Genomic DNA, 27,567 nt, shown 5'->3' on the forward strand with positions numbered 1-27,567 from the left:
GTTAAGTGGCAAAGGTAGCATAAAACACACACACACACACACAAAAAAAAAAAACCCGACAGGTGATAAAAACCTTAGCAAAACATTGAGTGTGTTTGGTTTCTCCGATGTTCCTTTGGTAAGATTGTGTTTTGTTAAAATATAAACAAGCCCAAGAGGCCCCTAGCACCACGTTTTGTGCTTGTTGTAATGTACACACACACACACTTCATCTTCTTGGAATTCTTTTTTTTAACGTGTAGAAAAATCGAGTCTTTCATTAAAAAAAGGAGCGGGCACTTGACTCTATATGACTGGAAATGGCCTTTGAGTGTTAATAGTCTATAATACAGTGTATATCATTATATAAGATCTGTGTGTGTGGTATGTAGAGTACTCTATCAACTAAATAACACTCCACTGTACAGTGCACACAGTGTTCCAGTCACACACCTGCTGCTCCAACAACAATAACAATGACCCAGTGCACAGGCCGAGATCACTAAACACACTCGTGTTCGTTTAGGAGGGAAAGGAGGAGCAAAACTCGGTGTACATCTGTAACTACACTGTCATGAATGATACTCAGTAATTCTGATACAGGACTCATTTCCCTCACTTGTATGAAAGGAAGAAAGAAAGGGAATAAAAAGCACAAAAAAAGAACAAAGTGGGAGGAATGGATGGATAGATAGAAAAATAAAGAAAAATGCTAAGCAGATTGAGAAATGCAATGAAGGAGAGATGGAAGGAGGGAAATAAAAAGGGGGAATGCAAAAAAAAGAACAAGTAGATGGATAGAAAAGAGAAAAATCAAAAATTAGAGAGAGAGAGAAAAGAGAAAAATAAAGAAAAAAGCTAAGCAGATGGAAAAATGCAAAGAAAGAAAGGTCTAAAACAAAGCAGGAAATTTGATAGATAGATAGATAGATAGATAGATGCACGAGAGAGAAAGGAGAAATAAATAAATAAATAAATAAATAGAAAGCACAAACCAAAGAAAAAATGGAAAGGGTTAAAAAAGAGAAATAAAGTAAAAAAGCAAGCAAAAAGAAGAATTTAAAAAAAAAAAAAAAACGTAGAGCGCGTGGGGGAGGGTAATCCCACACGCACACACACACTACCTTCCCCTAGTTAGGCCTTAAGCGAGTCCCATTTCCGCCCCCAGCTCGCGCTATTATCGCTCTTCCTCCGTAAACACCGGGCCCGGTGTGAGCGGGCGCGCGCGTGGAGCTCCGGTATTAAAGCGGCGCACGCGGGACTTTTCTTTGTTTGAACTCTAGCCGGTTTTACCGCTGAAACATTCCTCCGCCTCGGCTTTACGGCTGCTTTAATCCTCCTCGCGCTCAGTAACGATGCCGCGTGTGTAATATATATATATATATATATATATATATATATATATATATATATATATATATATATATATATTTTTTTTTTTTCTTCTGACGTTGTCGTCTCCGTTATTGTCTTTAATCACGTGACTGCGCGGTCAAAGCTCAGGAGGCTCAGGCGCTGAAATAAACACTGAATTGATCTCATCTACAAAATAAAATCTACTCGTCTTCAATCCGAGCTGATCCTTTCATCCTTCTTTCCTCCACCATTCCTTTCCTTCAACCATTCTTTTTTCTTTCTTTCCTCTGACTTTTCTCCCTCAACAACTTATTTCTTTCTTTTACCATTTCTCTGTCCATCCTTTTTCTTTTCTCTATCCTTCTTCAATCTTTTCTCTCTTTTTCTTTCTTTCTTTCTGTCTGTGCCTTTATTTCTGTATTTCAACCTTCTTCTATCTATTCCTTCCATTCTTTATTATTTATCAGTTATTATTATTACTACAACAACAACAACAACAATAATAATGATAATGATAATAATAATAATAATAATAATAATAATAATAATAATAATAATAAAAGTAAGACGGTGTCCCGGATCCGGGCGCGTGAGAAAGTGAGTTAAAGTGAGGGGTGATATTTTGGTGCGCGCGGGTCAGAGATGTAACTCCGTGTCGAGGCGCGAGCGTTTTTTCTGTAACACACGGTGTAGTTGTGGTGGTGTTTTTCGGTGTCCGTCAGGCTGTCGATTTATTTTTGTTTACTCTCTAGCTTTTTTCTCTCCCCCCTCACCCCCCCCCCCTTTCGCGGGCGTCGCGCGGAGGTTTTTATGGTAATTGCGGTCCCCCCCCTCCCCGACTGGCCTTCTGGGTAGGGCGAGAGAGAGAGAGAGAGCGAGCGAGCGAGAGAGAGAGAGAGAGAGCGTGTGTGTGTGTGCGTGCGTGCGCGCGCGAGTGTGAGTGAGTCAGGAGCCAGTCTCGCGCGCGAGCTCGAAACGAGCAGCAGTTTTCGACTCTCCGGCCCCTCAGCTGCGCGTTCGGGATCTCGCGCGTTCGTAAACCCGGGAACAAAGAGCGCTCGTTGGCGTGGCGTCTCACGCAAAGGATTAGAGGAGGGGAAAGAAAAATGAGCGTCACGATTGTCAGTTCCAAGGTTGTGTGTTCGTCACCGGCGCATTCCGCTTTGTGCGCGTGAGTAAGGAGTGAGGAGGAACCGTACCGTCGCGCGGCGTGCTCGCCTGTGTCTCGCCGAGCCCCCAACATGGCGCTGCGAGGCGCGAGCGGACCGAATTAGTTTTTGTTTGTTTGTTTTTGTTTGTGTGTCCTCCGGAGTCCAAAGGGAAAGTCTTCACCGCGTTTGCACTCGCGTTTTCCGCCACATGGACTCGCGCTCTGTTCGGACAAAGGAACGGGATTCGATTTCGGAGCTTTCTTTTGGGAATTCAAAGATGCGCGTGTCCCTTCTGTGCTCGGCACCGCGTTCTTCTCTGAGCGGATACTCGCGGAGACTCTGAAGTCCCGAAATTACCGAGTCGAGCCGCGCGCTCACTCCGTCTCCACTTTCAACTCGGATATTTTTTTGTTGTTGTTGTTGTTGCCCCGTCCCGACACGGCGCTCGCGCTGCGTCCTTTGTGAGTTCGAACAAGAGGAAAGCACCGCTCGTGCTCACGGAGCACCGGATTTCACACTTCTCATTCATTACAGGTAAGAAGTTCTGAACTTTTATTTATATCGGTTCTCTCTTGTGTGTGTGTGTGTGTGTGTGTGTGTGTGTCAGAGTTTTGGCTTTAAACGACGTAATCCTTTACAAACAGCTAATCATCTCGTGCACTCGTCAGAGAGAGGCATTTATGGCAATCGCGTGCTCTGAAAGAAAAAAAAAGTTGTTTGTAAACACGTTCGTGCGCGTTTCCTCGGTTGACTCGTGAGCATTCCGGTGACCGGGTCGGCACGAACTTCACTTCACTTCACACTAACGTGCGCGAGACGTTACCCGATTTAGAGTTCGCGTCCCTTCCTGCCTAAACGTCTGCATTTCCGGGCTATTTGTCATTCATTAATGATTTTTCTCACACACACACATACACACACACACATACATCATGGGACTTTCCTCTTAGCTGACCTTTTGTGGATTTTTTTTCTCTTCTTCTTCGGCGTTTATTCAAAGTGAAAACACACCACGGTTCTGTGGAAGCTTCGGCTTTCTCGGAAATGCACGTGTTCTGGTTTTCACGTCAAGTTTTTTTTTGGTCGGAGCTCGCGATCACGACCCCATGCCTCATTTCGTCTTTTTCTCTGGAAGCTTAGATACAGCTAGATTGATCGATTTGAAGCCTCGCCCTTTTTTTTTTCCTCCCTCAGACGGTAACCTCACCTTGTGCTCGCGACTTTGCAGTTAAGCGCTTTTGGAGGTCACGCGCACACCGCCATTTCGGGTTTTTTTTCCTTCCCCGGGTCGGTTTCTCCCCCTCCCAGTAGAGGACACAACATTTTACCTTCATACCTGAGACGCGATTTAAAGTCAGTTTGCATGGCATGTAATTAGTTTTTCGGGGCACGTGCGAGGGTAAAAGAGGAGACGAGGACCGTAGTTTGTACGGAATCTCCTGCGTGATCTCTCTGCGTTTCTTTCTTTCTTTCCTCCCACAGGCTACGTGAGCTGTCTGGCTTTTCCCATTTGAAATAATCTTAGTTGTTTGTCTCGTTCTTGAGGTGGGATTGTTGTTGTTGTTGTGTGTTTTTTTTTTTTTTTTGCAGACAGTCCTGTTTTCTTTTGTCCCCCAGACGCTGTTTTTTGTTTCTTCTTTTTTTTCAAGTTAATCTCTTCTCGAACCCGGCGTCGCCTTCCCACGTAACGGAAAACAAAAAGTGCATTGTAAAAACAAAGGCACGTTTTATAGCCCGCGCGCGTGTTTTTATGTGCACGCAGACCGGCCCCGGCGTCGTCAAAAAAAAAAGAAAAAAAAAATCCTCCCATTTCCCAGCCTGTGGGCGCGAGATTCGCGGAAAAGGCGTAAAAAGCCTTAATTGGACTTTGCAGGCTGCGTCGCGAGCCACCCAAAAAACAGCAGAGCGTCATCACAGCAGGGGTGTTAGGACTGTCTGAAGAACAAGCCACGCCCCCTAGAAATTGGTACTAGGTACTAGTTCGGTTGTCTCTTGGTAACACGGTACTGTATTTTTTTTGCTACAGGTGTAGGCTGTTTAACATGAGCGTGCTCGGGGTTTGGGTTTGGACTTTTTGGTACGACTCGACGACTTCCTGAGGAAACAAAATAGTACTAGTGCAAACCTCTACCTTTCCTTGTTGCTACGATCGCACCTGGCACCCTTATCGTATCTGTAGTACCTGTAGTACACGTGGCCCTTTTTCCAGGTCAAAGGTATACACTTAAGTACTGTTTAAGTACCCTTCTTTCCTCACAAGTGTATGTTTTTTTTCCCCCACACGTAAGATTATGGTGGACCGGTGAGCCCAGCGAAGTGTCTTCCTTCCTTTCCGAAGAAAATTCGGGAAGGAAAAAACAACAACAAAAACGGAATAAACATGCGAAAGAAGCGTAAATTTTCATTGCCGTAAACGATTTCTCTAAAGACAGCCGATCAGACCAGAGAGGATTTGCGGCGTCCTTGTGCTTTTTCGTGAAAATCTACACGAATCGGCGAAATCGCAATCGCACTAAATTGTTTCGCGCGCTCTTTCGCAGTGACGTTTGTTTGGTAAATGCAAGCTCTTTTTATCTGTACTCGTGTTCGATGAGCACGAATCGAAGAGCGCTTTGGCCAAACGCGTGTCGTGTTGACGTCACGTGATTTTCGAGCTCCTCGGAGTGTTGGCATTCGCTCGATTTCGCGATCGGAAAATCCCGGCACTCTGGTTTTGTTTTGTTTTTTCCTGACTAGATGGTGCGTTTTAAGCAATACATAAATATATAAATAAATAATCCGCGACTTTCAAAATATTGCTTAACGAAGCACGCGTTCATTATCGCCGGATCAAACCGTCAAAACTGGTGACGTGACGTGTGCTTAGGAAACAACAGCTAAACCGTGAACAGTTTACGTATCGATCGCCATCCGTTGCGGCGATTCACGCTGTATGCGTTAGTCGCTCATTCAGACCTGACGGAATTTACGTAGCTATTTGGACTTTTACGCGTATTTTCGTAGCTAGCTGTAGATGCATGTAAGCTAGTTTCTGTATAGCGGGCTACACCCTTTTTTTTTTTTTTACGTTTCGTTTATGTTTATGCACCCAGGGTAGATTTCAGCCCAACATGTTGTTAATGGCCCTAGCAACAAACGAAGGTTGTAACTACAGCGATCCGTAGTCCACGTGATGTAGAAACGAGCTACTTCTTTAGGAATGTTTGGCCCAGTTCCGCTCCATCGAACGTGGCTTAAAGGCAGGATTCATCAAGTACGTGCGAGTGCCCCGTTAATCAGCGGGAGACTGGCGTCAATAATCGCTACGTCATAGCGCGTGTGTAATCGGCGCTGCAAATCAAAACGGGGCTCGAGGCCTTGAGGTGGAAATGAGCCAAAAAGAGATGATGATGATGATGATAACCGGGTCGCCTTTGAACGTTGCGTCACGCGCTGGAGCGTGGGTGGCCCCTGGCCCGGTGCTACGTGTTGCGCAAGAGGTGAAATTCCACGTCATGAGTCGTGACCGCTTTAATCGCAGGTCGGCGGCTGTGGAAAAATAAACAGGCCGCGTAGTCTATCTATCAGCTGCCGGCAGCCCGTTTATTTGGTTTCTCCTAAACCCCATGCACGCACCTCGCCTTCTCTCGCTCTCCCCCCCGTCTCCCCCCCCCCCACTCTCCTCTCTCCTTCTCGTCATGTTCATCTCCGCTATCCGGATTTGTTTATTTATAGCGCAGGCGTCTCAGCGGGGAGCTCGCGCCTGCCTGCCTGCCTGCCTACACGGGGCTCCGCGTGCACGCCCGAGAGTCTCCGAAATACACCCCACTGACAACCCGGAAACCAGCTCACGCGCCTTCATATCCCTCGCATTATAACAGGAAGCGTGTTTTGGTGCTTCAGTGGCGCAGAAACAGGTCCAATAGGGCAAAGTTCCCTTGATTAAAAAAAAAAGGCGGGGGTGGTGGTCAAAAGTCACAAAGGATCGGGTGGCCGTTTGAACTATACGCGCGCGGGTCCGGGATTAGAGCGCACCTTATGTTTAGGAAATGGTTAACAAATGAAAGAAAGAAAGAAAGAAACGAGTCTCTGAGTCGTTTCTGAGTTTTTTTTTTTTTTTTTTTTTTACTTTTTATTTTCCATCCGCGCGGGTTGCTTTCTTAAATAGAGTGTTGTTTTTTTTCTCTCCGTTAAAAACCCAGGTTGCTGTTTCGCTCTCTCTCTCTGTTTCTCTCTCTCTCTGCTTTATATTCATCCCCACGCGAGCGGTTTGAGAGCGGAAATATCTCGCGCGAGAGCCGTCGTGAGGGAGGAATAAAAGCGCGAGGCGCGACGGGGGGACAAGATCACCTCGCACTGGCGCGGATCGCGTTTCAGAGCCGAGTTGGCTCGCGCCGCAGACGTCACGGGTTTTGAATGGAAGCCTTGCCTTCCCCGGGACGCGCGCGAGCCCCTCGGGACGGCAGCGCTGAAACGCGAGAACTCGTTCCGTCTCGTCTCGTCTCTCATCGCCTCGCTTCACCAAGCCTCTCGCTCGCTCGCTCTCTCTCTCTCTCTCTCTCTCTCTCTCTCTCTCTCTCTCCGTGCCGCAGCAGGAGCGCCCGGAGCGACGCCTACGCATTGTTTTCTTTTCTTCCTTTTCTGTGTGTGTGCGCGAGGTTTTTTTTTCCAACAGCCAGCGCGAGGAACGGAACACCACTGAAAAAAAACAAACAAAAAAAAAAAACACCACAGTGCACGCGATGTTATACGGTATAGTGCGCGCTCGCGGCGGAAAGATAACGCCGTGCGTTGCGTTATCAGGTAGTCTTAAATCTGTGAACACACAAAACTACACACACGGCTTTTTTATTTGCTTTATTTTGTTCCAAACTGCATAAATAGTGTGCTGAAGGGAGCGTTATTATTATTATTATTATTATTATTAGTATTATTTTTATTATTATTATTTCACGAGACAGTATCGTTTTTGTTTTTTTTTTGTTTTTTTTTTACTTTTCAGGATGTCAGCGCGTGTAACCTTTACAGCACCGTTAGTGTGACAGTGTTTTGTTACAGTTGTGTGTGTGTGTGTGTGTGTGTGTGTGTGTGTGTGTGTGTGTGTGTGTGTGGTTTCAGAAATCACTACGTCCTGTTGAAATAGTCTGAGACCACCAGTATCTCACCTCCTGGAAACTTATTTGTATAAAACCGCTGTCATATTGACCCAAGCGTCTGTCTCTGTCTCTCTCTGTCTCGCGCACGCACGCACGCACACACACACACACACACACACACACACACACACACACGCATAGGCGCGTGCTCTTTCTCCTCCTTTCATAACACTAAAGCAGCCGTGCAGAGACCAGAGAGTGCTTAAGTGGTGCGAAATGAGACTTGGATGCCACACAAGAACGTTTCTAATGACGCGTGCACGTCCAGAGGTTCTGGAAGGTTCTCCAGACGCATATGCGTTGGACTGCGCCGCCCCCCCTCCCAACCCCACCACCCCCTCCCAACCCCCCCCCACACCCCCACCCCCCACGTACGCGCGCGCGCGCCGTAGTCACTCTTACAAAATGTATAAGTCTAGTTATATACACAAACGTACTTTTGTGCACTGGGTTTTTTTTTTTTTGCGCAGACGGTTCTGGATTACTGAAATTACCAAACCCCCCCACTTCCTCCAAACACACACACACACACACCATCCTGTGCGCTCTTCCACGAAGTTGTCTAAGCTCACAAGCTGTGAAATGGTGGTGCCGCGTGAGCTGTCGAGACTAATAGCGTAGGAGCTCGCAGGCTCGGCAACTCAAATCCCCCCCCCCCCCCCCCCCCCCCCCCGCGCTCGCTCTCTCTCTCTCTCTCTCTCTCTCTCTCTCTCTCTCCCTCCCCTCTCCCCCCCACTCCCTCCCGCGCTCTCCCCCCCTCTGCTCTCTCTCTCCCTCCCTCCTGCGCCCCCCCCCCCCCCCAGTATTGGTCAAGGGTGAATTACCATGGGAATAATTTCATGTTTATAGTTTAGATTGCGATATCAGAACTAAACAAGTATAAATTAAATATCCCTTATAGTGAAAAAAATCCCACGTGGTGTCGTGGATACGTGATCACGCGATAGAAAATACGAGACGTCGGTTCAAACCGTCGTCGTGCGTTTGTTCGGACGACAAAATCACGACGGCTCCAAATGCGTGTAAGATTTCAACAACAACAAAAAAAAGTCAACTGGTTACGTAAAACAACAAGGAGTGCATCCTGCCCACGTGCGAAGACGCGTGGTCGTACGTGTCGGTTTCAAAGCCCTCCACACGTTTAAACTGCCGGAAAACGTATCCGCGGTTCAAATCCCTGAAAGTGACCCCAGCGGCTTGCGTGGAGCTTTGATCTCGAACGTGCGCTGTTGCTCTTGGCGTGTTGTCTCGCTCTCCGTCGGAGACGAAGATCCCGCGGGCGCGTGAGAGTCTGAACCCCTCCCTCCTCCTTCCCTCCTTCCTTCCTTACCCCCGTCACCGGGGTTGGCTAATCGTTTATCCAGGCCGCTTTGTCCTTCATGGCAACAACCTCTTTCTCTTTCTTTCTTTCTTTCTTTCTTTCTTAAGACTATCGGCTGGGTTTTTGGTCCTTCCCCCTGTGCTGAACGTGATTTCTCTTCTCTCGCCAGTTTATGACCGTGTGTAGTAGTAGTAGTAGTAGTAGTAGTAGTAGTAGTTTGGTATGTGTGTGTAGCGGAAATGGGGAACACACCCGGGACCACGAGGAATTAGAGTTGTCCGTTGACGGAAGCATGGATAGCTGTATTAACTCATAAGCAACGATCGTCAAACTCTTTATTTACACCCCCCCCCTACTTATTTGCAGCAGCGGGACGTGGCCGACTCTTACCTACTTTCAAGCATGTGAATGAGCGTACCGTTTAGTACAGCGTAGTACGTTTGGTTTCTTTCGTTCCGTTGTCTGGAACTTTTTTCTTTAAATACTGATTACACCACTGCAACAAAGCAGTGAACTTTGAACTTCCTGTGAGCTCACCACAGCGCAGGAGTTTCACTTCGTGTCACGTTGAATGACCACACACACACACACACACACACACACGTGGAAATCTGCCCGTGCTTGCTTGCTTTATTTTCAAAGCTGAACTGTACCTCAATTCTTCCCTAGATTTTTGTACGTGTTTGTACGTCGTGTGTGTGTGTACACGTTTGCAATTCACACACAGTGCGTTCCCGGGATACGCTCCTGATCCTCCACCGTGACCCTGACCAGGATAAAGCGCTTGCGTCACGTATTTGTTAACCGTCTCCGAAGCCCCGCCTCATCCTTTTTAACCGCAGGATTTACGAGGTATTATGTGCCTAAATCCACACCTCCAACCCGCCACATTTTACACTCTCTCGTCCTTCGCGCGCCAAGAATGTTTTTTTTTGTTTTGTTTTTTCTTCCCCTGGTTTGTTTGTGTGTTTTATTTATTTATTTATTTGTTTTTTATTTTATCGCCTGTCTCGCTGCCGACACGGAGCGACGCAGCTGCTCTCACGCCTTCCTCGCAAGCCCTTGGCGTCTCCCCTCGAGAGTCACACACGCACAGCACTTACAAACAAAACTCTCAAGCAAAAACCGAGTTACTGGGAGAAAAAAAGGAGTGCGTGTAGGATTTCATCGTTTATTATTTGTAAATACGTGTCCTTGTTCCGCGGTCTAGTCGCACAATCGTTGGCGTGTGATCTTGTCAGCGTAGCACCAGTTAGGTTTGTCCTCAATTCTAATGAGTTATTAGAATGAATGTGTTCGGCGTGTAACGGGAAAAGTGCTAGAATGTAAATATTTTATAACTCGGTTCTGTTTTGTTTGTGGTTTTTTTTGTGGCACTAGATAGTACAGCATCTTTCAGGAGCTTGTTCATATCAATCAAAAGCATGCCGAAAGTTTCTACGAGAACCTCCTGATTTATTAAGTTGATTACGCTGTCGATAGACGCACCAAAAGCTCGAGTCTGTTCCATGGTGTAAACCCCAGCAGATTCGCACAAGCATTCATTTCGGGTCTCGATTCAGAGCCAGGTTACATTTAGCGGCGAACAAAGGCGCCTCCGAGAGCGTCGCTTTTCCCCGATTGATTTGCCTTCGAGCTCCATTTTCTCCTCTACGAGGAGGCGAGCGGTCTCCCGCCGAAGCAGCCTGGGACGCATAATGTACTCAGACTAGCGCGCAGGGTCGTTAAGAGCGCGGAAAACGAGCGCGCAGGGGAGCGCGTGGCCGAACGATTCGCTCGGATTAGTCTTTAATGGACGGACGGACGGAGGGAGGGAGGGAGGGAGGGAGACGACGGAGGGAGACGACGGAGGGAATTGCAGCTCAAAGGGGAAAAGCTAGAGTTTATGCCGAGGATTTTCCGATGTGCTGACGGGAACATAATATACTTTTCGAGTGTGGATTATAATCCAGATCCTGACCAGAAAGTGTCCCAAAACATTTGCATGCTAGTCTGCTATTATAATCGACTTTTTTATATATATATATATATATATATATTGTGATCACGCGCAGCGAGACTGAAATGGCAGGCCACGAACCCTCCCTGTTTAAACGTTCTGGCCTTGTTGCTACACGTGTTGCCATGGAAGTGACGAAAACACTCCAGCGGCGAGAGGATTTTGTGCGCGTGAGGCCGAAGCCTGCTTTGATTGATGAGACCGGGGGGCGGTCCGCCTCCCTCCTTCCTTCGACGGCAGCGGCCGAGACCGCATCTGCAGATAAGAGCCCCGGGTCTGCCTTATTGAAATCCGAGGGCTCTGTAGAGCCATCAATAACGGAGGCGCGGCTCGCGAGCTCAACAAAGCTCCGCTTTTATGTCATTGCCAAGCGGTGGGGCTGGGTGATAGCATCTTTCCCTCAGTGGCGCTGTGATGAAATTCCTCCTCCTCCTCTTCTTCCTCCTCCTCATCTGCGGGCGCCGGGCATTTTGTGTGTGTGTGTGTGTGTGTGTGTGTGTGAAGGAGGAGGAGGGTGTGCAGTGCACGGCGGCATTCCTTATCAGAGTGCTTGTGACTAGATAACAACATCACGTGGTCTGAATACTGCTCCGCAGCCTGGATACGGGCCATGCGAACGCAGGCGTCTTTAACAGAGACAGTCAGACTGAGGCCTGACCGGAGATACCGTTTGCTTTTCTTTTCCTCCTTCCCCCCTCCTCCTCCTCCTCCTCCTCCTCCTCCTCCTCCTCCTTTTTTTTCCCTTTTGTACTGAGCACTCATTCCATCCTGCCAAACTGGTTAAAAAAAAAACCCTTGAACTGGAACTATGTGAAAACTGTGCGTGTGTGAGAAAATGAAAAGATATGACCTTATGTTTAAAAAAAAAAAAAAACCACACACACAAACTTAACGTGAATGTTCTCTTTCCTCTCATAGGAAGTCAATCAAGGGATGGTGCTGAGTAGAACATCCAACGCAAACTAACCAAGCAATAGAAGTCGTGATTCAAAGCATGGTAAGACTTTTTTAAAAATCTTTTATTATTATTTTTTTATAAGCACTGCTCATCATATACATCTTTTTTTTTTTAAACGGCTCCCTTGATGATATTCCTTTCTTCCCCTCACACCCCTTTTTGTTTAAAAAAATATATATATATATATTTTTTTTTTTCAGCTGCCATAATAAAACATGGGTTTTCCGCCCTTCCTGTTGTGCATCAGTCCTCTATATGACATTTCTATTCCCCGCTGGTTGTTTTCTTGATTTATTTATTTACATATGTAGGCGGTAGGGATCCGTGTAATTTAAATCCCCACCATCTTATCGGCATAGACGCGTGATGCGGTCTCTCTGGGGCTTGATGGGAAGACGGATCTGAGCTGTCTGCTGGGCATCGCCTACAGCGTACATCAAAGCGCCCCGTCTGCCCCCGCGGAAGCCTCGGAGAGGCCGACTTTTATGAACAATTTCCCTCGTGACCTTGACTACATCGCGTCGTCTGCTCCGTTCAGACTTTAGTATGAGGGGAAACACAAAAATAAATAAATAAATAAATAAAATCACCTTATGTGACTCCTTATTTAAATCTGACTTTATGTATGAATTGTGTAAGTTCCCCATGGTATTGATTTCTGAAATTGGACCGCAAATACGTAACTTTATAATTGCAGTCGTAGAAACGAGAAACGTGCGCATTTTCTCGTAACCGACATTTGCTTTCTCATCATGTCTGTTTACCGTGATTCACTTGAATTAACCAGAGTTAATAATTGTGTGGTTGAACTGGCTTGCTTTTTCATGTCTCGTCCTTCCAGGTGGATGCAAGTGCAGCCTGCAGAATGAACCCACTCACAGCACTTGGCATCGATCGGAGCAGCCTAATGCGGGAAAGCCTCCACGTTCACGGGGGAATGGTTTATCCGCCAGGAATCCGAACCCTGCCAACGGAAAAAGGCTACGTTGGGGACCGGATGCCAGAATTACTCTATAAAACCGATGTGTCGCTGGACAGCAGAAAGGCCACGAATGGCTATGTTGGACTTTATAAAAGCCCAACTCCGGGGCTTCAGAAGCCTCTGGTTGTGCCTGGATCCGGTGCAGAAGCTTTGGGCTTGGATAGGCGTGTCGGACCTGTTGATAAGCCCTCTGACCTGGGATTAAATGGTGGCAGCGGCACCAGTTACCTGCGTCTCCCGTGGGCGAGCCCTTACCACGATGCGGGACTGTATCCCTTTTTAGACACCAGCAAGTATGCTGCTCTGAATATGTACAAAGCATCGTTTATGTCACAGCCTTCACCATACCTGCCCCAACATCTGGCCTACCAGTCGCTTTGTCCTGGAGCAGGAGGGAGTGCAGCCGGTGCTGAGCGCTTGTTCTACATGCCGCCTTATCCTCCGGCACCCATTTCGTCACCTCTTGCCCCTCCTTTAAGAATCCCCACAGCTACAGTAGCCCCTACAGCACTGTCCCCACTGGTGCACCATCAGGACAAAACCTTACAGAGTATTGGGCCGAGGATTCACCATGAGCCCTCCGCATTTGGGCAGCAAGCCTTACATCAGCAAGCTCAGTCTCACCACCAGGCACAAAGCGAGAGGCAACACTCTAGCAGTGGAAATATGAATAACAGCAGCAGCAAGTCCAATCGAATCCCTTCCAGCAAGAGCTCAAGCAGCAGTAGCAGTACCATTAGTTGTAGCAGCAGCACCATCAGTAGTAATGCTAGCATAACCAGCAACTCTAATACCAGTATTCCAGTAGACTCGAGCCCTTCTCTGGTGATGCAGGCACCCCGCCCAACTCCACGACCCACCCACCCCCCTAGTGCTCCCGCACCTCTTGTGGACAGCACTTCAGACCTTCAAAAGACCGTATTTCGTAGTCCTTCGTCCTCGTTACCGACCTCATCCACTCCAGCAGTTTCCCATCCGTTCTACATATCCCAAGAGCATCGCTCGCCACTAAGGCCCGCTAGTCAGAAGCCCAAGTCTAAAGAAGGGAGCTCAGAGCAGCACAGGAGTGCAGGAAGCGAGAGGAAAGGCTGTAGTTCGCCCGCTAAAACCTCCATTGAAAAACCTGTACAGCAGGGGCCCCCTACCAAAGACCCAGCAGACAAGCCATTAGACCTATCTGCCAAGATCATGGATTTTGAAGGACCTCCTAATGGATTTCCTCCAAAGCTGGAGGCTTTAGCAAATCTGGGCTACTCTCCCAACTCTCGTTATGGACTTCCTCCTAGCAGAGAGCTTCTAAAAGAGACTCTTTCCCCCTCATCCTCTGCTGTCAGCACTTCTTCTAAAACTCCAGAGAGGCCTGAGATTATTAGCACTTTACACTCTTCCTGGGTGGTGCCAAGCACAACCCAGCCGCTCTGTTCCGAATCCAACCACGGCAAAGGTTCCACCGTCATCAAAAATAAGAATCTGGAACATGTCGTTTCACAGCCGAGGAGCTCTTCATGTCCACGGATCGGAGAGCCCAATAACGGTGTCGTATCAAACCCTGCTCCTGTTGTTGTAACTTCAGCATGTCGTCCGTCATCTGCCTCGCCGTCTCCCAAGGTAAACGGCGATTGGCCGAAGTCTGCGCCCACCCCGCCGGAGAAGGTGCAATCTACTAATCGTGGTAACAGCCAGCCGTTGGCTTCAAAGCCTGTGAAGACCCCTAAAAAATCAGATGCGCCTGAAATTGGCTTCAAACCTCAGCAGCCTCACATGGAAAATGGACAGGTGGGGAGCCCTCACCTCTACATGACACAAGGGGAAGCCTACTTGTCCAGTAGCTTGGCGTATGCTAACAGATACCTTCCGTACACTGTTCCACAAAGCATGTCGCTCCCACACTTGCAGTTGCCCAGCAAAGGGCCAGTGTACCCCCATCCAGTCCTGCTGAACAGCAACAGCTTGTATTCCACTCGTTTGCCTCACAAGCCTAGTCTTCCTTATGCAGATTATGTAACCTACCATGATCCGCAAGAGATGGTTCATCCCCTAATGTCTCCACACTTGCCCCTTGACCCCAAAGTCAATGAGCGACTTGAGCTGAGGTCCAGGCCTCAGGAGAAGGCTTGGCAGCACGAAGAGTCCCCTTACAAACAGCACAGTGTGTCGGACACGGACACGCGCTACACGGCTGAGAGGGAATCCGAGGGGCCAGAAGTTCTGGGCTGTAAAGCTCACACGGCGAGCAAAGATGACATCGTCTGCATCGACCTGGTCCAAGACGACACAGATGGCAGTCCTGAGCCAGACAAGTACAGCACTACTCCTGCCAAGCAGAGAGAGCCCACCAGGCCAGCCGGCAGCGGGACAGGGGATGGGACGAGGAATACTGGTAATTCCAAAGCGAAGGAGCCAGAACTCATGCAGATCCTGCGCTCTAGCCAGCCAGTTGAATACAAGCCAGCTGAGGCTGAGCGGCGGCCAGATCCCTGCAGTCCTCCCGAGCCACAGGAGCGGGCCGAGTCTCCCGGGCAAAGCCAGGGCGAGGAGAGTTCCAGCGAGCACAGCCCGCTGCCTCCTTTGCTGGAAGAGCAGACTCTGCGCTGCGCCAGGACCTCCGGTGACAGGGTACGACCAGACGCCGCAAATTTCAAACCTGATAGGCACCACGCCATCCGACAGTATATGGATCTGGGCAAAGAACAGGAAAACATAGAATCTCCTGAGGATGAGGAAGACGGTCACGGGTGCTCTAAAAACAAACGGTCCAGCCTGGCTAAGAGGATTGCCAACTCGTCAGGATACGTGGGTGACCGCTTCAAGTGCGTTACAACCGAGCTTTACGCCGATTCCAGTAAATTGAGCCGGGAACAGCGTGCCCTTCAGGTAAGCAAGACGTATTGATTTTCTGCCGATTTTATTAATTATATATATATATATATATATATATATATATATATATATATATATATATATACAAAATGTATATAATATATGAACGAACATTTACACACTTAAAACACCATATAAAGTTCCAGGACGTACTCCGGGTTAAGGTTCAAGCGGTTTCCGTTGACACGTTCTTGTTCCAACGAAGACGCGTAGTTCATTTCTTTGAGGGAAAAAAAAAAGTCCCGTCGTTAAAAATGTCTTTTAGCTCTCGCAAATCCGAGCTCTAACAGCTGTAGTTGCTCTACAAGGGAGTTCTTGCATCAGATTGTCACGCTTAGTCATACTGAAAGCCTCAGTAATTACGGCTGGCTGTTACTCACACACCAGTCCCCCCTCCGCCGCTCACCCCCCGCCTTCACTATTTTTGACACCCTTCTGCATGCGGGCAGGTTTTGGCGGCAGCCGTAAGGGAGGGGAATTGACACGACGTTGTTGTGTTTTTTGTGGTGTGTGTCTCAAGGGTTAACGCGGCATACTATCTAATAGTAATAGTTGAGGAAGCCGCTAACCTGCAGGCAAGACCTAAAGACCTGTGAGGGTGTATGTCACTGATGTAAGAGCCATACGTAGCTACACACACGCACACACAGACACACACATCTCAGGCTTGCTGTGTGCGCAGTGGCAGCCCTCCCAGCTTAAGTGAAATCCGGCCCATTCATTTCTGATGGGGAAGATTAGAGGTCTTCAGCAGCAGCGAGACGAGTGCTCTGCCTGGCAGTCATTAGTGTACGCGCGCACACACACACACACACACACGGAGTGCAGACGGATGGGCAGTAGGCGTTTTAACGAACGCCATATTCTATCCATGATGGACTGAGGACTTTTAAAGAGAACCGTATGCGATGATTTCCTGGATTCAGAGTTCTGGCTTAATATAAACTATTTATAATGTTCTCTCTTGAGAAGAATCCAGGACTAAACTTAAACCCTCATTTTAAAAATATATCAATAAATAAATGTTGACCTAATATATGTGCATGTGTGTGTGTGTATGTATTTATATTTATATATATAAAATGAGTATAACTGAGATATTCATGTAAGGCAGAACAAGAACAGGAAACATGTTGCTTTATTGTTTTCTTAGCTAAAACAGCGTAAACTCAAACGTCATAACGATGGCCCTGTGTTTGTTTGCTAATTTATTTCATAATTTTTTTTTCTTTTTTTGGTAATCAATGTTTCTGTGTTTTATTTATTTATTTATTTATTTATTTATTTATTTATTTATTTATTTTTAAATGATTGTGTTTACTGGGAAAAAAATGATTTTGAGCACACGTTCTAATCACTTAGATCGAAGTCCTATCAGCAGAGGACAGTAATTTCAGTCAGCCAGCCGCTAACTGGGAGGTTAGTGCTTTAATATTTTTTTTTTCCAATTGCTAATCAAAGGTGAAATAAGTAACACTTTGGTGTTGTGTGCACCACACAGAAGGTTTGCGTAGTCACCTCAGATTGTTGTGCGATTCATGCATTTAGGGGAAAAAAAAAAAATGAATCCTGTGGCGTGACATTGACGCTTTGTTTTTTAAAAATAAATAAATAAATAAATAAATAAATAAAATTTCCATATGCAAATGTCATGATTTTAAAGTGCATTTAGCTTTGCGCAAAAGGTTAGCGGTGAAGTGTGCGAAATTTGCATCTAGCGTTCTTGGTCATGGATTGCGTGTGTGTGTGTGTGTGTGTGTGTTTGCGTGTTTGCGTGTGTGTGTGTGTGTAGCGAGCAATGATGCGTTTCTCCGAGCTGGAGCTGAAGGAGAAGGAGGGCTTCGCGTCTTCCAGCACCGGGCCGTGGAGAGAGCGAGAGAAAGAGAGAGAGAAGAGTTTGGCCGAGAGCCAGCGTGGAGAAACGGAGTGGGAGCCGAGCCAGCGGTGCTCCAAACCTCCGACAGAACAGCACAACGGTAACACACACACACAATCACGCCTTCACTCTCTCTCTACGATCTCGCTAGTCCTCGTGACGTTCTTTCGTCTCTGTCTTATTGGGCAGCGTCACGTTACCGGTCTTTATTTATTCCCTTCCCGGGTTTCCTGTTCCCAGCGCTGTTGAATTCTGCGTTCTGATTGGTCAGGAGGTGTCAAGTTGGTTTCCTATAAACTGTAGGTTCACGTATATTAACGCGTTCGTTCTGGTACACTGTCGTTTCTATAGTAACCGCTGATTCACATGGACCGGTACAGCGGACGCTCTACATATTAAAAAAAAAACAATCGTAGATGTGGTGATGTTTCCTTCAAGTAAGGAGAGAGGTTTGTTTCACGTTTACAGAAGGAATCTCCAGTGTCGGTGCTTGTCTGCTTGGATTTGAACCGTGTTCACTGAGAAACCGCTAGCTATAATGACTAGCGCTTCAGTCGAGTTAGCAGATAGCATGGTTGGCCGCCTCATAAATTGCGCTGTGTTAGCTAGGTCATTTTAGCTACACAGAGCCACAGGCTTGTAGAAACCGCAAATACGACCGGAGGCCATCCATAAACGTGGGGGGGAGGGAGGACGTGCAGCGTGTCCTGTCTCATGAACCGTCTCAAGGTCTCATCCGGCTTTCTCATTCCGTCGATCTGTCTGTTAGCCGCTGTTTCTCTCTCGGTTCTCTCCGTCGCTACTCTTTCATCTCTGTCGCAGAAAAGGGACGGTCCCTTCTGCTGTGGCTCTCCACACAGTAGCGCCAACCCAGCACGGTAAACAGCACTTCCTCCCCCGCTGACGCGCAGACAAAAGACCCATACACACTCGCGCTCGCACGCGGGCACACACACACACACACACACACACACACACTCTTCTGACAGCACGTGGTGTTTTGCTATCTGTTTTCCTCTCCTGCTAATGGAACGATGCCATTATATTTGCAAATTTGCATAAATGTGGCAGTGACCTCCCTTTCCCTGGAGAAGTGTGTGTGTGAGAGAGAGAGAGATGTTTGTGTGTGTGGTGTAGAGAGGTGGAGGTGTGAGGACGGTGTGTGCGTGTGTGTGCGCGTGTGTGTGTGTGTGCGTGCGTGTGTGCGTGTGTGCGTGCGTGCGTGTGTGCGTGCGTGTGCGTGTGTGTGCGTGTGTACGTGTTCAGGGGGTAAAAGTTTCTGTCTGTTTCGGAGGTCTCTCGCTCGCTCTCTCTTTCGCTCTCTCTCTCTCTCTCTTTCGCTCTCTCTCTCTCTCTTTCGCTCTCTCTCTCTCTTTCGCTCTCTCTCTCTCTCTCTTTCGCTCTCTCTCTCTCTCTCGCTGTTATTAGAGGACATTTTTCACCAGAATGGTCTCGCTACACACACACACACCCCCCCGACACACACACACACACACACACACACACACACACGCACACCCCACCCCTTTTATCCGGGCGCCACGGAACAGGGTTGCCATGGAGACCCACTTTGGCGGAGAGTTGCCATGGAGCTGACGTAGCCATGAATTATGGGATGCATGTGTCACGAGATGTCCGTGCGCGCGCGTGTGTGTGTGTGTGCATGCGTGCCTGCCTGCCTGGGGCACAACAAGCAGCCTTCTTGTCTGGGCCAGCAGAAGGGCAGGCCCACTGGAGCGTGTGCACATGTGAGTGTGTGTGAGAGAGCGAGAGAGAGCGAGAGAGCATGTGCGACTGTTTCAGGGGTTCCAGTGACTAACCTCAGAAGAATTAGGATGGTAAAATGATGTGCGTGTGTGTGAAACGGAAAGTGTGGTGGCTAAAGTTGGAAAGTCAGTGTGTGTGCTGGAGAAAGGAAGTGTGTGTGTGTGTGTGTGTGTGTGTGTGTGTGTGTGTGTGTGTGTGTGTGTGTTTTGAGGGGGGGGTATGTGGGGGTTCAATTTCAAATTTTAACTTCATTAAAAACTATCTGATATTTTTGATTAAATTTCTTCTGACAGCCCTCACGCATACAGACTGTGTGTGTGTGTGTGTGTGTGTGTGTGTGTGCGCGCATGAAGGGGGGGGTGAGCGTGCCCCTGGTGGGGTCTGCTTTTGATCCACGTTGCCGCTTGGAGACGTTCTCAAGAAGCCTTTTACTGCCACGCACCGAGGACCGAGGAGGGGGGGGTGTCGGAGAGCTGGAGTGCTGCCTAAGCTCAGCACGGATGTTTCAGGCTAATTTAAGCTCTGTGTGTGTGTGTGTGTGTGTGTGTGTGTGTGTGTGTGTGTGTAAGCCCGAACACTCTATTCGTATGTGGAAAGGGTGTGGTGAAGCTAACGCAAACATGAGGGTGTCCAGGGAACAGGGGGAAATGGGGGAAGTGGGAGGGGTGTGTGTGTGTGTGTGTGTGTGTGTGTGTGTGTGTGTGTGCGCGCGCGCCTCCAGTTCTTCAGCTTTTTCTTCCAACTCTAAACAAAAAGACCTGTTGTGGTTAACACGTGTTTGTGTGCGTGTGCAGGTGGGAACCGCGTCCCCGTCCTGCAGCGCTGTGGCCCTCCAGAACGAGACGTGAGGGACGAGAGGAAGGAACACAGCCAAGCCCACCAGGACGTCAAGCGCTCGGCCGAGGACAGAGAGAAGGACGGAGAGAAGGAGCGGCGGAGGGAGAGAGAGGAGGAGGAGGAGGAGGAGGAAAAGGCCATCGTGCCAGCCAAGCGGGCTCGACTCATGCCAGGTAAAGAGCGACCTCCTTTCCTTTCATTCCGTCTCTCTCTCTCTCTCTGTATGTGTGTGTGTGTGTGCTCTTTGATCTTCTTAATCTTTTTTTTTTTTTTATTACCGTCACATTTTTCGTATAAACCCACACGTGGTGTGTGTGTGTGTGTGTGTGTGTGTGTGCGCGACACTCCGGGTTGCCGTGGCTTTGTGCTCGGCCTAAAGGGCGTTTTCATGGCCGACATCAAAACAGCCTTTGTGTAGCGCAACTCTTTTCAACATTCTCCCAGCCTACGTGTGTGTGTGTGTGTGTGTGTGTGTGTGTGTGTGCGAGAGTACGTTCATGTGTTTGGATCGTAAATCCGTGGTCTGTAACGTCTGTCTCGGGGAAACTCGACAGCAGAAGTCATAAACGTCCCGAAGCAGAAATGTCAGTTGGGGAATTTCTACTTCCTGTTTCTCTTCAGGTTTTGATGCTGCTGCTGGGGGGGGTGGGTTGGGGGTTTCCACGGTGTAAACTGTGTACATGTTGCCGTAGTGATGTTGAAAAGGAAAAGAAAAAAATTTTTTCGAGGAAAATGATATCAGCTACGATCAGGCCATGTTGCACAACCTTATTGTGTAAGAATATTTTTTTAGAACGTTATGATGTCAAACATCAGTGCTAGGAAATAATTAGCTAGCTATCCTGGTTAGTTTTTTTCTTTTAGATGTGTGTGTGTGTGTGTGGGGGGGGGGGGGGGGGTTCAAGGTGTTCGGGTTAGGGGCTTCGAAACATAATGCCTTGATTCAGCCGCTAAAACGTAACCGAGGTAATTTCGTACAGTTAAGATGCTTGATTTGGCTCGCAGACCTGACGGAGGCGTGGCGGCAGCCGTCCGAACAGGAAGTGAAGAACCTGAAGGTGTGCATCGAGCTGACGGGCCTGAGGCTCAGCAAACCGCGGCAGCTCCAACATCTCCAGGAGCTCTGGGAGCGCCACGACAAGCCCGAACTCTGCCCTCGCGACGGGTCGAAGGTCACGCCCTGTGCCGAAAGAAAGAGCAAGACAAACGGCGAGGTGGAGAAAAGCGCGAGGAGGAGGGCGGAAGAAGAGAGGGGGTGGAGCCGAGACGCTCTGGCATACGCGGACGCTGACGCTGACGCAGGTAAGAAAACCGGCCCAAGCTTAAAGATCTGCTCCCTTTCTTCTTCCTTTCCACTCTCTCTCCCTCTTTCTCTCCCTCCCCCTTTCTCTTTCTCTCCCTCTCTCTCCCTCTTTCTCTCTCTCCCTCTCTCTCCCGCTCTCTCGCTCTCTCCCTCTCCCTCTCTCTCAGACTGTGTGTGCGTGTGTGTTTTGAATCTCTCTGTACGCACTGCGCTAATAAAGAACCTGAAAACATCGTGCCGTTTTCCAAGTTCCAGGTTTCAGTCTCTTTCTGGTTACATTCTGACTCGGTGTCTCTCTTTCTCTTCCTCATATTTATTCATTATTTGTTTTGTTTGTTTATTCTCCTCTCTGTAAGGCGACGATAAAGAATCCAGAAGCGGCCCAGCGTTGTGCATAACCGTAGTTTTCTCGTTGCGAGCGAGACGTGTCCCGGACACACGGCCGATTCTTCACATAAAGGCTTTCGTTTTCTCTCCGTTGCGACGCGTTCAGGAACATCTCTTCATTTTCTCTCCATCGCTCTCGTTCTTCCTGCCTGCCATGCTCTGATTGGAGGATTCTGGTTACAGAGGCCCGAACGTAGCTCCAAACACACTTTCAGATTCTTTCATTCTCTCTCTCGCTCTCCCTCTCTCCTTCTCCCTCTCTCCTCCCTCTGTTCCTCTCTCTCTCTCGCTCTCTCCCTCCTTCTCCCTCTCTCCTTCTCTCTCTCTCTCCCTGTCTCTCTCTAGCTCTCTCTCTCGCTCTCTCCTCCCTGTCCCTCTCTCTCTAGCTCTCTCTCCCTGTCTCTCTCTAGCTCTCTCTCTCTACTCCCTCTGTTCCTCTCTCGCTCCCTCTCTCTCTACCTCTCTCTCTACCTCTCTCTCTAGCTCGCTCTCTCTCTCTCTCTCTCTCTCTCTGTGTGAGTAAGGATCCCAAAATCGACTCAAACACACACACACACACACACACAATACGGGACTGAGAAACATACCCAAACACGCTACACTGCATTTCAGCCTCGTCCTTTCCTCCTCCTCCTCCTCCTCCTCCTCCTCCTCTTTCTCTTTTCTTCTATTCTTTCTCTCCGTCTCTTCTTTCCTCACGCTGACACCATCTGTGTGATTCCAACTAATGTGGCCCGAACATGCTGAACCAATTTCTTCACCGAACAAGTTCCTTCTTTCTCTTTCCCTTTTCGTTCCTCGACTCTTTCTGGGTTCCGAGTTTGTGCTTCTGTCCTTTTGTCTCCGTCTTCATCGTCTCTTTTCTTCCACCTCCCCACCCCCCTCACCCTCTCCCTCTCCTCCCCCCTCCATCCCCGTTTTCTTTCTTTCTTTTTGCTCGATGTGGCCCAAACGCAATGTTAATATCCAAATTAATGCCCCCCCCACTCTTGAGCTGGTTTTACTCTCGTGTCCGTGACGCGAGGAACGATGTACGTTATTGACCTATAAAGCGTTCGAACAATAAACGTGGTGTACAAGAGACTCGTTATTCCGTCATTCTCGCCAGCTGGTGATTTAGTTTACAAGTACGTGTTGGTCCAAGTCAGACGGTGGGAGAGCGCGTGTGTGTGTGTGTGTGTGTGTGTGTGCGTGTGTGTGTGTGTGGCTGCGTGCATGTTTTGGATGCTTTTTGGGGGTGTGTGTTGGGCTGGTTTTAGGAGTGCGTGTATATGGAGCGGTTTGGGGCGTGTGCGGTGGGCTGTTTTTAGACGCGCTCGGATGCTGAAGCCGCGTCCGAAACGTCACGCTCCGCCATACGCTCCCTAATCCCCGAGCGAGAAACGAGCTGATGATGACGTTGGAAGTTTGCGGAATTGCCTTGTACGCGTGAAACTATCCCTTTTGAAAGGTTACGCTGGAAGAACTCCGATCGGTGCGGCATCGCTCGAGACTTTACAACTATAGAATTGAACTAAAATAACTAACGAGTAGCTTGTCATGAGTTTCACTGTTTTTACGCGACACGTTTTAATCCGACTGTTTAATCAGCGGCTTCTTGGAGAAAACGTAGCCACTTTTCATTCGAACGAACAGGGGGGAAAAGACGTCGTCTCGATGCGGTTAAACTAGTTCGAGAGTAGCTAGGTGTACCGTAAAATCATTGTTCTACCAGAGAAATATCTTCTTTTTTTTTTTTTTTTTAACCGCTTTGTTTTCCGACGATTAAAAGGCGGCATCGTGAACGTCGCTTCGATATCGTTCTGCTAGCCCTGGCGTAGCTAGCTTTAGCTAACCGCGTTTTAACCTAGCTTAATCGCAAATGTATTCGCGCGAGCTTGGTAAACGATTTGCACGCTGAGGCGTGTGTAAAAACGTCGTTCTGCCGGCGGAAAAATTTCAAACGACGGAAATTTTCGCTCGCTTCGTTACCGGCGGTTAAAACAGCCCCCGGTTATCGTTTTGAGCAGCATCACGGACGTCGTTTTTGGTATCGTTAAGCTAGTTCCGGTGTAGCTAGCTGCATTTTTGACGTCGCTTATCCGACATTTATTCATGCGCGGTCAGTAGTAAATTTTAACGCAGTGAACGTGCGACGTCGTGCAGTTTTTAGCGATGGCGCTGTCGTGACGCGACGGCGTAACGCCGTCGTTCTGCTGTCGGAGATGTTTCATCACGTTGTTTTGTAGACGAGTAGAGCGGCCATTTTGTGGAGGAGGAGGAGGAGGAGGAGGCGTACCACGGCGATGTTTGACAGCATGGACTATTTTCATTACACGAGCGCCGGCTCCGGGGCAACAGCTCAATCTGGTCTCCCCGCGTCCAGAGACAAACGGAAGAACACGGAGCCCCGGGGCTGACGAGAAAACCGAAGGGAGAGAATGATAGGCAGAGAGAGAAAGAGGTAACGGAGCGAGGGAAGGAAACGGAGGGATAAAGAGCACGAGGCAGATTAGAGGAGCGATTTTCTCACTGCCGTCGGCTCGCGCTAATGAGTCCTGCTGACTGACGGCAGGCTGCCTCTCTCTCTCGCGCGCGCTCTCGCGCTCTCTCCCCCTCTCTCTCTCGCTCTCGTTCGTACACACGCAGACAAACAGCTATTTGCACAGTTGCGGAATCTCATGGCTCATTGGGCTGAGGCATGCGTTGTCTGGGCAATGCCGTTACAACCGTGTGTGTGTGTGCGTCAGCCTGTCAAGTGTTTTGGCTGCTGGACGCTTTGCTGGCATTTTATCAAGCGTCTGCAGGCACGGAGTGTGTGAGGTGGAAAGATTTTCGCCTGCTTCGTTCTCTCTGTCTGACGAAACGGGAACTCTCTCTCTCTCTCTCTCACACACACACACACACACACACACAAGGAGAGAGAGAGCGTGTGTGTGTCCAGTTCCGTGCTAATGGGAGGCTAATGTCCCCCAGATGTCCCTGTCAGAGTCGCACACACACTTTTCAGATGGAAACCATACACACACACACACACACACACACACACTAATTTGCGTTGCCTATGACAGGGTGTGAGAGACAAGTCGCACGCGCGAGTCGCACAGAATGCCTAACAGTTAGCCTCAGGCTAACTCCTGCGTGTGTGTGAGGGAGAGAAAGAAAGTTCGGTGTGTTTTGAAGCTTCTGTTTGATCTTGTTTTTTTGGATTCGCTTTAAAAGCCGTTGCTCTGCCTTTTCTAGAGCTGCTATTCGTGTGTGTGTGTGTGTGTGTGTGTGTGTGTGTGTGTGTGTGTGTGTGTGTGTGTGTGTGGTCCCAGAGGGTCTCGGGGACGTAATTAGCATGTTGGAAGGAAAGCGCTTTGCGCGGTTTGCCCAGAGGGACGCCGTTTTTCTCTCCCCCCCCCCCCCCCCCCTCTCTCTCTCCCCTCCCCCCCCCCCCCCCCTCTCTCTCTCCCCTCCCCCCCCCCCCCTCTCTCTCTCCCCTCCCCCCCCCCCCCCCCCCCTCCTCTCTCTCTCTCTCTCTCTCTCTCTCTCTCTCCCTCTCTCTCTCTCTCTCTCCCACACGCTTGCGTGTCTGCAGACGCGTCCGTGTGAGAAATTTCCCCAGCGCTGTAGGGCTCTCGGCATGCTTTCAACAAGAGTGTGTGTGTGCGTGCGCACGCGTGTGTGCGTGTGTGTGTGGGGTTGAGAGCGAGTGATGAATAATGGAACAGATGTGGAGCGCAGGTCTCGCTCTGTTTCAGCCGAGCTGCCTTCTGCTCGCGCTCACGTTCTCGCCTGCTCTCATTCCTCTCTCGCTCTCTCTCTCTCTCTCTCTCTCTCTCTCTCTCTCTCTCTCTCTCTCTCTCTCTCTCGCTCTCTCACTCTCGTTTTCTCGGTTATTGTTTCATCGTGCTGCATCATCCAAATCCGCAATCCCACGACAGCTACGCTTACACACACACACACACACACATTTATTATTTGGGCTCTCCCTTCCCTTAACGAGTCTCAATCTGGCCTCCTTACCTAACGAGACCTCTGCGTTGATTTCCGTAATCCCTGAACCTCTCTCTCTCTCTTCCACAGCCATCCCAGTTCTGTCAGCGGAAAAGCTCCGCCCCTCACCGTCTCCCGACCACGCCCTTTCGCCCCGCCCACGGCGTCACGGCGACCCCGAGAAACCCAAAGGCAAGCGTCAGTGCAAGACCAAACACCTGGGGCAACGGGAGCTCAGAGCCCTCGCGCAACCAGCCAATGAGGAGCTTAGCCCCGCCCACCCGCTCAAGGTGAGTGCGTGTTTGGAAGTTTCCAGGTTTTCATGCTTGGCCTGAGCTATTTTAAGTCTGTATCACCAATAGCAGCAGTGTTAATCTTCCCAATTAGGAGCCGGGCACTCCTTTCCACTCCTTCCACTCGAATTGGCCGTGTGTGTGTGTGTGTGTGTGTGTGTGTGTGTGTGTGTGTGTGTGCGTGCGCGCGCTCAGAGCGTGACTGTCGTGACCTCTTCTTGCACTGAAACGCAATCTCCCAGTGAAGGGAGGGAAGTAGGGGGAGGGAGGAAGTCTGGCCTCTCTCTCTCTCTCTCTCTCTCTCTCGCGTGCTCTCTCTCTTTCTCTCTCTCTCTCTGCGCTCTGTTTTTGCCTCCGGAGTGAAATGTCTCCCTGGCGAAGCAGATTCTTTGACCGGCTCGCGCACTCACGGCCCACGTTTTATTGCCCCGAACGTGCCTGTATGCGCGCACAGGCTCCGACTTGAAAAGTGATTACGGGAACATAAATTACCGCCGTTCTTCTCCACGCTGGCCTCCAAAACGCTCGTTTACGCAGCTCTCCAATCTTAAAGGGACAGATGGGCGGAAAAAAAAAAATTTACACCATGTTCCAGCCAAGACGTGGTTAGTTTTCCGATGTTTGTACTGGAGCTCTGGGGCTAACGTAGTTTAACGCAGTGGAAGGCTGTCTCGCGCAAAATCTTTCCTGTATATTCTACATATACTTGCTTCATTAACTGCCGTCGTTCCATTTTTAAGCACATTTCGTAATAGCAGTGACAGTTATTTACGTATATTTATACACGAGGTAAATTCGAGACTTGGATTCCGGCTGTTAGGCTCCTTTAACGCTAACACAACAAAGGTTGTTTTCAAAAAAATTTTTTTATTGTGGTTAAACGAAGACGTAACGCAGTTATTCCCTTTCATTTTTGGATCAAATATTGTGCTGAAAGGTTTTTTAAAAAATTATTATTATTTAAACAACAAAAACCGTAGCTGGTCGAATCGCACACATACTGTGCTTAGCTGTTCATGAACTCGGCTAGTAGTAGCACTTAGCGTTTTCGCCGTTTCCCCACAACGTCACATCCTCTGGTGCAAAACAGCATCCAGAATAAATACACTTCCGGGATGCGGCTAAACTCAATCGCTCAAAATCCTCTGGATCTCATGTGGAACAGAATGAGAGAATTTGAGCTGTCGTTTATTCGAGTTGTCTTTTTTTGAGTTGTCGTTTACTCGAGCTGTTGTTTACTCGAGCTGTATGTTACTCGAGTTGTCGTTTATTTGAGCTGTATGTTACTCGAGCTGTATGTTACTCGAGTTGTCGTTTACTCGAGTTGTTGTTTACTCGAGTTGTCGTTTACTCGCTGTCGTTTACTCGAGCTGTATGTTACTT

The 27,567-nt window shown here is 48.7% G+C and overlaps 1 protein-coding gene across 2 annotated transcripts in view; it reads left to right on the forward strand.

The window, feature by feature from the left end:
• The first annotated feature begins 2,214 nt into the window (after positions 1 to 2,214).
• Positions 2,215 to 27,567, forward strand: part of bcor (BCL6 corepressor) — a 48,110-nt gene continuing 22,757 nt past the window's right edge. The window contains exons 1-8 of one of the 2 annotated variants that reach the window (XM_017458999.3): positions 2,215 to 3,020; positions 11,860 to 11,938; positions 12,741 to 15,755; positions 17,124 to 17,180; positions 17,554 to 17,737; positions 20,199 to 20,414; positions 21,247 to 21,543; positions 25,982 to 26,181. In XM_017458999.3, coding sequence (XP_017314488.1) covers positions 11,936 to 11,938; positions 12,741 to 15,755; positions 17,124 to 17,180; positions 17,554 to 17,737; positions 20,199 to 20,414; positions 21,247 to 21,543; positions 25,982 to 26,181 — 3,972 coding nt within the window. In that variant the 5' untranslated portion in view covers positions 2,215 to 3,020; positions 11,860 to 11,935. The remainder of the gene's footprint in view (positions 3,021 to 11,859; positions 11,939 to 12,740; positions 15,756 to 17,123; positions 17,181 to 17,553; positions 17,738 to 20,198; positions 20,415 to 21,246; positions 21,544 to 25,981; positions 26,182 to 27,567) is intronic. The other variant, XM_017459001.3, reaches the window with a different exon arrangement.

This window comes from Ictalurus punctatus, chromosome 27 (assembly GCF_001660625.3).
Source record: "Ictalurus punctatus breed USDA103 chromosome 27, Coco_2.0, whole genome shotgun sequence".
In the NCBI taxonomy this organism is placed as follows: Eukaryota; Metazoa; Chordata; class Actinopteri; order Siluriformes; family Ictaluridae; genus Ictalurus; species Ictalurus punctatus.